Source organism: Rana temporaria, chromosome 3, assembly GCF_905171775.1.
Source record: "Rana temporaria chromosome 3, aRanTem1.1, whole genome shotgun sequence".
In the NCBI taxonomy this organism is placed as follows: Eukaryota; Metazoa; Chordata; class Amphibia; order Anura; family Ranidae; genus Rana; species Rana temporaria.
The window spans coordinates 55,710,498-55,724,369 of record NC_053491.1 but is presented as its reverse complement, the minus strand read 5'-3'; the positions used below and the strand labels follow the sequence as shown (position 1 = coordinate 55,724,369).

Genomic DNA, 13,872 nt, shown 5'->3' with positions numbered 1-13,872 from the left:
GATCAGCAAAAACAAAATATCACTTGGTAAAATGTCTTACTTGTAAAGGTTTTTTTCTGAAGAGACCTAAAAAGATAATTGGAAATTTGAATAAATACATAATGCTTTTTAAGGGTAAACTTTATATAAAAATGTTTTTAAAACATGAAAAAACTTACGACTTTGGAGCTGATGAATATCGGCTGTAATACGGCTCCTGTTTAAAAATGTTTAAAACATTACATATTACTAATATTTAAAGAAATGCTGTTAAAATCAAATTGTGAATAAAAATTGTCCTTGCAAAGAAGATAGTAAATATCTTTCCTTCTATTTGTGTCAAAGAATGCCACTGCACGTAAGAGAAATCCTTGCCTGAAGGCTCTTCAGAAACTGATACTTCTGGTGTCACTACTTTGTCCTTTAATACTGTAAACACACGATCGGTCCATCCGATGAAAACGGTCTGATGGACCGTTTTCATCGGTTAACCGATGAAGCTGACTGATGGTCAGTCGTGCCTACACACCATCGGTTAAAAAAAACGATCGTGTCAGAACGCGGTGACGTAAAACACAACGACGTGCTGAAAAAAACAAAGTTTAATGCTTCCAAGAATGCGTCGACTTGATTCTGAGCATGCATAGATTTTTAACCGATGGACGTGCCTACTAACGATCGTTTTTTTTTTCTATCGGTTAGGTATCAATCGGTTAAATTTAAAACAACATTGCTTTTTTTTAACCTATGGATAAATAACCGATGGGGCCCCCACACGATCGGTTTGGACCGATGAAAACGGTCCATCAGACCGTTCTCATTGGTTTAACCGATCGTGTGTACGCGGCCTAAGGGTTATCAGTAGGATTCTGTGAGTACAGGAGAGGACTTTTAGGTGCTGATTTCTGTTAAATATAGCGATGTTCAGTAGAGCCGGTGTTTTGACAAGATGGTTCCTCTATCGGGTAGGGTCCGGCCTCGACTGCGCAGGCACCGCTCTTGCGCAGTCAGAGGCCACGTAAATCTCCGAGCCTGAACAGCTGTTCGTCAGCTGTAAATGGAACATGCGCAATGAACTCGGCACTTGCTCCCGAAGCTCGGGCTGATTATATACGCCACTCTCCGCTCGCTCTTCACAGCAAGGGGCAGCAGGGGGCGGATACTTTTCTCAAAGGAGCGGATATGGTTATAAGAGGCCACATGATGGCCAGCGCTTTATGATGGGCAGTGCTTTATTAAAAGGGGCGGCTGTCATATTGAGCAGTGTTTTTTGGGGGGATGGTTTTATCAATAAACTACATGTCTGCGGGGCGTGTTTACAATAACACATCTGCCCCTTTGAGAAAAGCACTGGCATCATGCGGCCTATTCCCCTTGTTGTGTTGAATGTATAACCATACATGCGAGCATTTGAGAAAAACATCCGCCCCTTTTGACAAAAGCACTGCCCATCATAAAGCACTGGCCATCCCTCTGGGAAAAGCATCCGCCCCTTGCTGTATAGAGCGAGTAGAGAGCGACGTGTATAACCAGCCCAGAGCGCCGTGTTAATTGCGCATGCTCCGTTTACAGCTGATGAACAGCTGTTCAGGCTCTGAGATTTCCGGGGCCTCCGACTGCACAGGCGCGACGCCTGCGCAGTCGAGGCCGGACCCTATCCGATAGAGGAACCATATCATTAGAACACCGGTAGAAGAATGGATAAGTGTTACATGTACGCATTTAGTATTATTTGAGGTTTAAAGGACAATGGCCCTATTTTATTAACTTGCGATTTATCATGTCACAACTTGATAAAGTGCATGCACGCGAAATGCGTCGTCACAGCAACTAGCTACGTTTGCGGTCCAAGCTGCCTCCGTCTGGCTTCTCCCCTACCTTCTGGCAGCCAACCCCTGTGTCATCCGTGGCGTACCGGCAAGCCCAGCCTTGAGACACCATCCTGCAGCCTGGATTATTCTCCCCATAGAGATTCCGAGTACTGACACTTCCCTCTTCGTTGTGGCTTGAAATAGAGTGTGAGTTTTCATCTTAGCCCTGACATGGTGGCATTCGATACTGCCTACTTTCAATTGTTTGCATTTTGTTTTAAAGGTACTGTGACCTTTTTTTTTGGACAAAAAATTTAGACTATGACGAAATCTTAGTTTGTGTGGAAAAAAAAGGTAAAGCATCGATACTGATGATTTATTGCATGTTTGGCCCATTACAAAATTGTCTTTTACAACAAAGGTGCAGTTGTACTTTAAAGTTTTTATCCTGTGTTATTGTACAAAATCCCCTCCCACAATCCACCCACCTTCAGTAAGGCTGCCTTGGAGTCGATTTGATATAGATCTTCATAAGACATAGATTTGCTGTCCATGTTAACTATATAAGACAAAATATAATAAACATAAACAAAAAAGGAAACACAAATTTGATTATTAGGCCTCATGCACACTGGACGTTAAAATAACGTTATAAAAACGTCAGTAATTTTGCAGTGAATTTTTCAACTTTTTTCAATGTTTTTGCAATAGCGTTTTTTCACGTTTATTAAGGTTTTTTGGCGTTTTTCTGTGTTAGCGTTTTTTAGCTTGTTTTTTGAAGAAATTTTTTTTAATTTTATTTCAATGGAACAAAAACGTTAAAAAAGGCTGGTGAGTGAAGTTTTTAGTGTTTATCGACGTTTATTCAGCGTTAGAGCGTTTTTACAGCTGAAAAACGTCCCACTAGTTTTGAGGGTTTTTTAATGCTCAAAAACACCACTGCCCAAAACTGCTAATAACAGCCTATATGTGCATGGACACATAGGATAACATGATGGAGAGTTTAATGACTGTCGAAAAAAACTTCTACTGCCAAAAACAGCTGCTGTAAAAACATCCAAAACATCCAGTGTGCATGAGGCCTAGGCCCCATACACACCATAGAATCTATCCGCAGATAAATCCCATCGAATGGGTTTCAGCGGATAGATTCTATGGTGTGTACACTCCGGCGGATATTTATCCGCGGATAAATCTCCCCTGGGATGGATTTCCAGCAGATGAATATTTGCTGACATGCTCAACAAATCCATCTGCTGAAGTCCATCCCAAAGGATGGATCCGCTCGTCTGTACAGACTCACCGGATCCATCCGTCCAAAGGGATTCCCCGCACGCGTCGTAATGATTTGACGCATGCGTGGAATTCCTTATATGACAGCGTCGCGCCCGTCGCCGCGTCATAATCGCGGCGACGGCGCGACACGTCATCGCCAGAGGATTTCGGCGCGGATTTCAATGCGATGGTGTGTACACGCCATCGCATAGAAATCTGCTGAAATCCTCGAGAGGATTTATCCGCGGATACGGTCCGTTGGACCGTATCCGCGGATAAATCCTCTCGTGTGTATGGGGCCCTAGGCTCATTGAGTGTATTATCTGCTGCAATCTGATTTTAGCTTTTAATTGTTTAGCACAGGTTAGGACATTAGCATCTTACTAGTATTTATAGAAAACCACAAACTGCAGTATGTTATTTTGATTGATATAAGGTCTGGATGGGCCACTCCTTCCTTTTTCCGCAGTTGGCACTCCAATAATGACATAACAGTGAATTTGGGGGAACACAGAGTTATTAAACAATTTCACATTACACTCACAACACTATGGAGCCCTACCACAGATTGTTGCACTTTGACCACTGTTAAATGATAACTGAGACCCCTAAGCTTTCCCCTGGTTAGGGATGAGCTCATGTTTGGTCCAAACTATGGTTCAGACCAAATTCAACAGGATGCTGTAACTCCCTCCGACACTGCTGCTCAATCATCTGTGTCCAGGACATTCTCCAGTTCACAGCTATAAATAAAGGGGCATGGGTGCTTGTGCCATCCTTGACCTCATATTGTTACATGCGCGCGAGAGGGAGCTTTACATTTTTTTTATTATTACCGATATGTATTTTACTTTTTATTTTTACACTGTCCCTTTATTACATTTTTTTAATCACTTTTATTTCTCGGGCGAATCCGCAAAAATGGTAAGCCCAAGAAACACCGGCCCCTTCCGCCACTTTGGAAACCGCTCCAGTGGCTCATGAGCCGCTCAGACCGGATTCATAAGAAAGCTGGCCGCCTGCTGAAAAAATGGCACCGGGCTATGGGTGATATCATCAGCCATAATCCCGCAACATATATATATGTTTTGTGATTGGCAAGTGGTTAAAGTGAGGCATTTATCACCATAACTCATTGATGAAAACCAGAAGTTTGTTAGTGCGAAGCATGCCCAGAAACATTTGCTTTTAAAATCTTCAAACAATTTCACCTACACTGACTATTTGATGTAGATGGAGAAGTTGGTTGGAATCCATTCAGGTCTGTGCAGGATGAAGTTCTTCTGAGACCATCTTCATTGCTGTGTGTGGACTGGAAATCAAATAAGAAGCAGTGTTATTTTTCATACTGGAGGTCCCTGTAAAAATTTAGCTAATTGTTATTAATCCAACAGGGCAAATTACAGGTTAGGTTTAAGGGTCTAATTATAAATGCTTTACAAATACGGCAATTCAAATATTTTTCTAAATGGATTCCATTGCAAATGTAAGAAGCCCAGTGTTAATTTTTGAATCAGTTTGTCTTTTGACTAAAATTACAATTTTAGGCCCCTTTCAAACTAGTGCAACCTGAAAGTTGCGCAATTTTTGCCATGATTTTTTCAGCGACTTTGGCGCGACTTGAAGCAATGCCTGTGTAATCTTGAGGTCTATGGACCTCAAGTCGCACCAAAGTTGGACCAAAGTACGGCAGGGATTACTTAGAAATCGCTGCAACTTAAAGGCGCACAAATATGAACAGTACTCATTAGAAATCATAGGGGAACGACTTGTCATGTGACTTTGCAGTACCAAGTCGCAGGACAAGTCGCAAAAGTGTGACAGGGGGCCTTAGTTTTAGTCTAATTTTTGTAATCTGCAATTGTTTTAGTCGTAGTTTAGTCGACTAAAATCTCAAGTACATTTTAGTCAACTAAAATCATTTTAGTTAACTAAAATCTAATGTGTTTAGTTAAATTGGAATACATTATTTAAGCATTTCTATAGATTTTCCAAACTCATTATATACTCCTGGAGTAAAAAAAATATAATATCATATTATTTATGGTATTAACATTTGGCATCTTTCGGCACCTTTCAGGGGGGAGGGGGGAACAAATCCCCAGGCGGAACACCACTTTGAGGTTTGAACGTACTCACAGATACAGGTATAGTCACTCTGGATAGTCTGAGAAGGCCTGTAATGCTGCACAGTGCTCTGGACAGTGGTCTGAGGGGGCCTATAATGCACACAGTACACTGGACATGGATAGTCTGTGGAGGCTTGCAATGCATTGCACACAGTGCTCTGGACAGTGGTCTCACAGGAGACCTGTAATGCACATAGTGCTCTGGACATGGATAGTCTGAAGAGGAGGCCTGTAATGCATTGCACACAGTGCCCTGAACAGTGGTCTGAGGAGGCCTGTAATGCATACGGTGCTCTGGACTTGGTCGGAGGAGGCCTGTAGTGCTGCACAGTGCTCTGGACAGTGGCTGTAATGCTACACAGAGCTCTGGACAATGGTCTGAGGAGGCCTGTAATGCTGCACTGTGTTCTAGATGGTGGTTTGAGACTACGAGAGGCCTGTAATGCTACACAATGCTCTGGTCGGTGGTCTGAGGAGGCCTGTAATTATGCACAGTGCTCTGGACGGTGGCCTGTAATTATGCACAGTGGTCTAAGAGGCCTGTAATGCTACACAGTGCTCTGGATGGTGATCTGAGAGCCCTGTAATGCCACACAGTGCTCTGGATGGTGGTCTGAGGGGAGGCCTGTAATGCAAAGTGCTTTGGAATGGTGGTCGGACTCTGAGGCCCCGTACACACGACCGAGTTTCTCGGCAGAATTCAGCCAGAAACTCGGTCGGAGCTGGATTCTGGCGAGAAACTGGGTCGTGTGTACACTTTTCAGCGAGGAAGCCGACGAGGAATTCGTCGGGCCGAAAAGAGAACATGTTCTCTATTTTCTCGTTAGTCAATGGGAAAAGTCGGCCCGCCGAGTTCCTCGGCGGCTTCCACACTGAACTCGACGAGGAACTCGATGTGTTTGGCACGTCGAGTTCCTCGGTCGTGTGTACGGGGCCTGAGAGGCCTGTAATGCTGCACAGTGCTGGATGGTGGTCTCAGGTCTGAAGGATGGCCTGTAATGTACAGTGCTCTGGATGCCGGTGGTCAGATGAGGCCTGTAATGTACACAGTGCTCTGGACATTCTGACACTGAGAGGCCTGTAAAGATCTACAGTGCTGGATGGTGGGCTGAGGGGAGATCTGTAATTGTAATGTACACACTCACAGTGCTCTCTGCTTTGGATGGCCATCGTTGGCAGTGGGACTCTCGTCATGAGGTCTGTAATGCAAGTGCTGCTCTGGACAATCGTCTGAGGACTCGCAGGCCTGTAATTCTGGCCGCACAGCCTGCTAACTGCTGCTAAGCGAAACACGCTTCAGACTCGAGTTGTTTTTTTGCTGGGAGGAGAAGGAGCTCCGTGGAAACCAGAAGCTCATGAGGGTAAACATCCCTGCCTCACAATTTAGTTTTGTTTTCAATCGTTAACGAAAACATAATTGACTTTTGTTAGTGGACGAAAGTGTGGTGTACTTTTTGTTTTGCCACTGTAAAAAAGACGCTGACGAAAATTGACAAATGTTTTCATTGACAAAATTAACACTGGTGAATCCTGGTTAAAACGTGTGTGAATCTTGTGTTAAAATTCTGATAAATAGACCACTATTCTTTTATATTGTGAAAACAATTATGGTTATGGTGCTGGATAAGTGGTTCATTACACTGGATAGAAACATGTCCTATCATGAATGTACATCATGCTCAAATTTATATCTTTTCATCCTAGCCCAGCTTCCCATATAACCATTCTGCGTGGTGTTGGATATAGTGGGGAAGGCTCCATGCACACTGAAGCTGATAAACTGCAGTTTATTGCCGTTTTTTTTAAAGCCCATAAACTGAACTCTATGTTAGCCTATGTGCCCATGCACACCTGGGCGTTTTTTAGTGTTAATGAGCTTTGGAGTTTATTGGCTTTTTTCTGAACGCCTGAAATTTGCATTCAAAGTGCCGTTTTTTGGCGGAAAAAAGTGCTAAAAAACGCGAAACGCCCAAAAACGCTTAAAACCGCTGGCGCCAGCGTTTTTTTTCGTTTTTTTTATCCATTAAAAAAAAAAAAAAAGTAAAAAAAAAGAAAAAAGCTACACTCAAAAACGCTGATTAAAGCTATTGCAAAAACGCTAAAAAACGTTGAAGGGCTCCCTGCAAAGCTACTGGCATTTTTTTATAGCTTTTATCAGCTTCAGTGTGCATGGAGCCTTAGAATTTCCCATTTTTTATTGCCATCTGTGACTCCAAAGGAAGACAATGGTCATCACTGGGACAGGAAAATATATACAGCAACAAAAAGCTAACAGAGGTTCCCCCCCTGCCAAAAAAAAAGCTTTACCTCTGTATCCTCTGACAACTGCTTTGTTTTGTACAGCTTGAATCCTGAGTAATAAAGCATATTTATTATAATGAGAGCAATATGTAATTGTCAAACATGTCAAGTGTCTATAATATCAATGGCATAGGACGTAACTCCTGCCACACCCTCCTTAAAAGAGCATTATTCAAAAAAAAAAAAACATAAGTTAAACCCACAGGTACTTTTTTAACCACTACTATTCCTTTATATTTATATTATATATTTATATACTACTATTCCTTTATAACTCTCCTTAATGGCCTACTCCTACATAGGCTATCCCCCCTTCAGTCTATTATGAAGTCTGCTGCTAGACTAACATACCTCACTAACCGATCCGTAACTGCTGCTCCTCTCTGCCAATCCCTTCACTGGCTTTCCCTACCCCACTGTGTAAAATTCAAAATGCTAACCACAATATACAAGGCCATTCACAACATCGCCCCCATCTACATCACCAACCTCATCTGCAGATATCACCCAAATCGTCCCCTCTGCTCCTCCCAGGACCTCCTGCTCTCTAGTTCTTTTGTAACCTTCTCCCATGCTTGCCTTCAGGACTTGTCCAGAGCCTCTCCCATCCTCTGGAACTCCCAGCCCCGGTATGTCCGATCAGCCCCTATCCTGTCCACCTTTAGGAGATCCCTGAAAACTCATTTATTCAGGGAAGCCTTTCCCACACCCACCTAACAACTGTCTCCGAGCCTCCCCCATCAAAACATTCCCTGCAGCTATTACCTTTTATACCACCACCCCCTCCCTGTAGAATGTAAGCTCTACGAGCAGGGCCTTCCTGCTCCTTCTGTATTGAACTGTACTGTAATTGTGCTGTCCCCCCTCTACATTGTAAAGCGCTGCGTAAACTGTTGGCGCTAGGTATAATAATAATAATATTGGCTTTTGTCATTTACAAATGCAGTAACTTAGAAATTGGATGAAAGGTTTAGCACTGTATTGTCTCGTACAAACGATCGGAATTTTCGATGAAAAAAGACGGACTTTTTCCATCGGAAATTCCGACCGTGTGTATGCCCATCGGAAATTCCGAGGAATTCTATGGGAGTTTACACAGAGAACATGTTCTCTTTTCCTCCGATGGAATTCCGAGTTTGGTCTGGCAAAAGCCCAATCATGTGTACGAGGCATAAAACACTTTTTGAAAGAAAAAATATATATAGATCAGACCAAAATGAGGGACAAATGAGGAGGAAAGAGGGACTTTGTTCCAAATCGGGGACAATTGAAATAGTAATTTAACATTACCTGAATGTTTCGATCTTGTCCAGAGTTTCTGAAACATCTCAGTAAAGGTACTGCTGTTAGACAACTGTTCCGATTTGCTTGGAGGTTTAACTTTACTTTCATGAATGTTGTCATTGGGACAATCACTACCCCCAGTGGGTGACATTTCTGATGATAGCTGACCATCTTTCTTAGTTGATTCTTCATCTGATATTTTGAAATCTGAACCCACATGGTCAACATCGTGCTTGTGGATAGCATTACCCCTGTCATCAATAAATGCCAAATTTACAATGCCCTCCTCCTTTAGAGTGTTGCCTTGATTAACAGAACAGGCAGAATCTGTAAATACTGAAAAAGTGTGCAACTGGACATTTTGAGACTGAAGAGAATCCTTAAGTTTTGGGGTGACCCGTAACTGTGGAAGTGTTTGGGGACTGTGTATCATTGCTACACTTGAGTTATGTATTTTTAAAGACTTAGGCTGAGAGTATCCTACTTTATGTTCACTGAAAGCTCCTTTCTGGAATTCCAGGTCATCAAATTTCACGTCATGGTTATGGTCATCAGATGAGAGAAACAAAGAACTATGTGTAGGACTAGTATCTGAACTATTGATCCTTCGCAGTGAGATTGAAGCTTTAGGATGGATAATTGTATCCAAACCAGGCTGTGAAAGAGAACGACTCCATACTTGATCACTTCTGCTTTTTCTCCACATGACAGAATGTCCAAGTCCGTCATCGGTGGTCTGCTGTGACCGGCTAATATCACTGGACATGATGCTGTGGCTTCTATTAATTTCCAAGGCTTTCTGCGCTGTCAAGGTTTTCATGGAATCCAAAGTGAGTCCTGAAAGATCTTGTAGGTGTCCAATGTGATCATCCAAATGATGAAGCAACTGTTTAATGAAACCAACATGATCTCTGACATCTTTCACATCACCAAGCATATCTTCCACTCTAGAAAGATCAAAAATAAAAGTATGTAACATTACAAGTGCTTTTTTATTTTAAACTGATTACTGACAGACAAATGACAAAGAAAAGTCTATAGTACATACTGATATTTATAAACGGCATTCAATAGGAAACAGTAATTTATTTCTTACTTTCCACTAGTCAGATAATAGTTTTTGGCCAGCTGTGGTTAGCACTTGTCTATAAGTACAGAACAGATACAATAACGTCTGTATTTCTCTAATGCCTCGTACACACTGTAACGGAATGACCCGGGACAAACAGAGACTTTGGAAGGATGAGGGGTACTCCTGTGCCAGCGTCATTAATTACTCTTATGTCTAGGGTCACCTTATGTCCGACAGGGCCATAGGGTGACTGAGAAATGATATCCTAAATTACAGGACAGGGGACATTACTGATAGCTCATACTGCAATTGGAGATATTGCAAAGTGTTGGTTTATTCTATGACTCATCTCTCTGTGTAGACTGTTGACATGTTAAATAAGGCTGGCTCTTGAAAGGCCTTTCATTGTGTGATAACACTGTTTAAAGCCTATTGATGCTCAGAGGTGTGAATACCTTTCATGCGGAGACAGAACGTCTGTCTTAAGATGTGGATTGAGAGGGATTTATTGTGTGATGGTGTTTTGTTTGAATTCTGTTAATGAAGGAATGTGACTTCTCAGGTGCAGTGATAATTATAGCCCGGCGCCGAGATGTCTGGAATGTTTAGAAATTAACCATCTGAAGGTGTATTGAAGCACCCCAGGGTGTGATGTGTGGGTGGAGAGTTTGATGGTTCCTTTCATGCTTGAACTGTATATAAACTTGAGAGCTAACTATTAAAGTTGTCTTGCATTTGAAACCAGAACACAGAGCAAGTCTCGTTATTCTGGGAAATGGGATGTCTGATGTCTGTTGGAGGGTTGGAGTGTCAGATGAGCTGTCGTGGGTTGATGGAAGGTCCTAAATGGTGGTGACTGTTACACACACGATCAGTCTTTTACCCAAGCAAAATCAGTCACGGAATTCCATCGGAGGAAAAGAGAACATGTTCTCTATGTAAACTCTGATGGAATTCCTCGGAATATCCGGTGGAAAATCTCAGATGGGCATACACACGGTCGGAATTTCCGATGGAAAATGTCCGTCTGACTTTTTCCATCGGAAATTCCGATCCTGTGTACGAGGCATTAGTAGATGATGATTAGAACAGCAGGGGGCAGCCTGATACTATATGAATTATACTGTGTGTTCCTTTTTTTTTGTGTGTGTGTTTTTATTTTATTACTCTGCCTCACCTATACATTTGAACATAAATCTCATAGAAGATGTTACAGGAATTGTCAATTTTAATGTAATTTTAGAAATGTAACACAAGTGGCTTTCAGACAAAAAGCCCTACTATGCGCACACTTAAAGTGGATGTAAATGCTATTTATTTTTTTTATAAAAACTACAAACAGGGTTTTACTTACCTGCTCTGTGCAATTGTATTTCACATGGCGACCCCAAACCTACTCTTCTCGGGTCTCCTGGCGCTGCACCTGGCTCCTTCTTTCCGATGAGTGCCCCCATAGAAAGCCTCTTTCTATGGGGGCACTGTGTGGGCTAGCTCCCAAGCTTCACTATCTGCGTCTATAGACACAGACAGCGGGACTCAGCCCCACTCCCTCCTCACTGGCTTTGATTGACAGCAGTGGGAGCCAATGCCTCAGCAAAGGCTGTAAACCAGGAAGTAAGTGGAGAGAAGAGCTGTAGACGGACACAGTGCTGGAACCAATGAGGGCTCAGGTAAGTACAGGCATACCCCACTTTTCAGTACACAATGGGGTTTATTTACTATCACTGAAGAGTGCAAAATCAGGCTCACTTCTGTATAGAAACCAATGAGCTTCTTAAAGGGGGGTGAGGGGGGATACTGATGCCTAAAACATTTTTTACCTTAATGCAAAGAATGCATAAGGTAAAGTATGTCTGCCAAATAAGACTCTACAAAATATCCAGGCTCCAGAACAGAACGTATTAAGATTCTGAGAATACAAAGTTTTTTTCACCTCATCAGTAATAACCTAGAAACCTAGGTGACACATACACACCATCCACAATCTGTGTCACAGAGCTCAGTATACTGCCCACTATATTAAAAAAAAAAAAAATATTCGTGACGAAGAATAGGAGGGGTACATCTCTATTTGCATTTCCTCTTTTGCTCTGGCTCTGTTAGGAATATTTTATATTCTGTATGGCAGAATGCCATTTGCCATTTACATAATACCTTTCTGTTGTTACACGGATTCTTTCATCGCTCTTTGAACTTTCATGATCTTTCTTGTCATTGAAATAAATTTGAACACATTGTCCTTCAAATTCATGAAGTCTTATTTGGTCTTCCTCCGTTAGAAAGAGTTCTGTTTGAAAAGAAACAAGTAAAGTTTTTTTTTATGATCATAACAAGTCACAGTTAAAGGCATTGTAAAGGTAAACAATGTTTTCCTAAATAGCTTCCTTTACCTTAGTGCAGTCCTCCTTTACTTACCTCATCCTTTGATTTTGCTTTTAAATGTCCTTATTTCTTCTGAGAAATCCTCACTTCCTGTTCTTTTGTCTGTAACTCCACACAGTAATGCAAGGCTTTCTCCCTGGTGTGGAGTGTCGTACTCGCCCCCTCCCTTGGACTACAGGAGAGTCAGGATACTCTCTACGTTGCAGATAGAGAAAGGAGCTGTGTGTTAGTGGGCGTCCTGACACTCCTGCTCGCCCCCTCAAGAGGCTTTCTCCACACCAGGGAGAAAGCCTTGCATTAAGGTGGTGAGTTACAGACAGAAGAACAGGAAGTGAGGATTTCTCAGAAGAAATAAGGACATTTAAAAGCAAAATCAAAGGATGAGGTAAATGAAGGTAAAGGAAGCTATTTACTACACTACACTGAGAGCCATGACCCCTGCAACATTTTTTCATCACACTGTAGTGCAAGCAGGTACAACCTATGTGAGCATGGCATCTCTGCTCTGAATTAAAGGCAGGGCAGGATCAACAGGTATTTAGGAGACTAAAAAATGCACTTATAATTACATGCTGCAGCACATATTTTTGAATGAGAAGCAATAGTTCTACATTAACAGGCCAAAAGGTAGCAAATAACGGAGGTTCACTGTTAGGGTTTACATATACTTTAACCACTTAAGGACCACCCCACAGAGATATACTGGGGCATGGCGACCCTACTGCACGAAATCATGTACAGGTACGTGTTTTCATTTAGTGGGTCTGGGGCACGCCCACATGCCACCGGCAACCTGCTCCCGCTGTGATTGGACACAGTGGGAGCCAATCAGCGGGTCCAGCGGCCACTAGGATCTGCCGATCGTTTACAGGAGAAGCAGAACGGCGGTCTGCCTATGTAAACAGGGCAGACCGTCGTTCTGTGAGGGAGGATAATGGCGATCTTGTGTTTCTGCTAAGCAGAAACACAGATCTCTGTCTTCCTCCAGTCAAGGCATTCCCCTTACAGTTAGAAAGCACTCCCTAGGAGCACACTTAGCCCTTTGATCGCACCTGATATTAACTATTTCCTTGCCAGTGCATATTTTTTGCACTGATCATTGTATTAGTGTCACTGGTCCCCAAAATGCCAGTTAGGTGTCCAATTTGTCTGCCGCAATGTCACAGTCCTGCTACAAATCGCTGATCGCTCCTCATTACTAGTTTTTTTAAATTCTATAAAAATATCCCCTAGTTTGCAGATTCTATAACTTTTGCTCAAACGAATCAATATACGCTTATTCGGATTTTTACCAAAAATAAGTAGCAGAATACATATTGGCCTAAACTGATAAAGACATTTGATTTTTTTTTTTTTTATTATTGGAAAAGTTTTATAGCATAAAGTAAAAAATATTGTTTTGTTTTTTTTCAAAACTGTCGATCTTTTTTTGTTTTAGAACATAAAATAAAAACCGCAGATGTGATCAAATATCACCAGAAGAAAGCTCTATTTGTGGGAAAAAAAAGGACATCAATTTTATTTGTGTACAGCGCCGCAGAGTTGTCAGTTAAATTAACGCAGTGCTGTATAGGAAAAAATGGCCTGGTCATGAACGGGGTGAAACCTTTCCGGGCTGAAGTGGTTAAGCAACATTAGA

At 42.1% G+C, this 13,872-nt stretch overlaps 1 protein-coding gene across 2 annotated transcripts in view; it reads right to left on the bottom strand.

The window, feature by feature from the left end:
- The window catches only part of LOC120931300 (transient receptor potential cation channel subfamily M member 7-like), a 182,685-nt gene that overhangs the window by 27,727 nt on the left and 141,086 nt on the right, over window positions 1–13,872 (bottom strand). For both annotated transcript variants that reach the window (XM_040342599.1, XM_040342598.1), the window contains exons 25-31: window positions 12,006–12,138; window positions 8,786–9,726; window positions 7,502–7,545; window positions 4,281–4,377; window positions 2,279–2,349; window positions 159–196; window positions 41–66 (exon numbers count right to left, since the gene is read on the bottom strand). In XM_040342599.1, coding sequence (XP_040198533.1) covers window positions 41–66; window positions 159–196; window positions 2,279–2,349; window positions 4,281–4,377; window positions 7,502–7,545; window positions 8,786–9,726; window positions 12,006–12,138 — 1,350 coding nt within the window. The remainder of the gene's footprint in view (window positions 1–40; window positions 67–158; window positions 197–2,278; window positions 2,350–4,280; window positions 4,378–7,501; window positions 7,546–8,785; window positions 9,727–12,005; window positions 12,139–13,872) is intronic.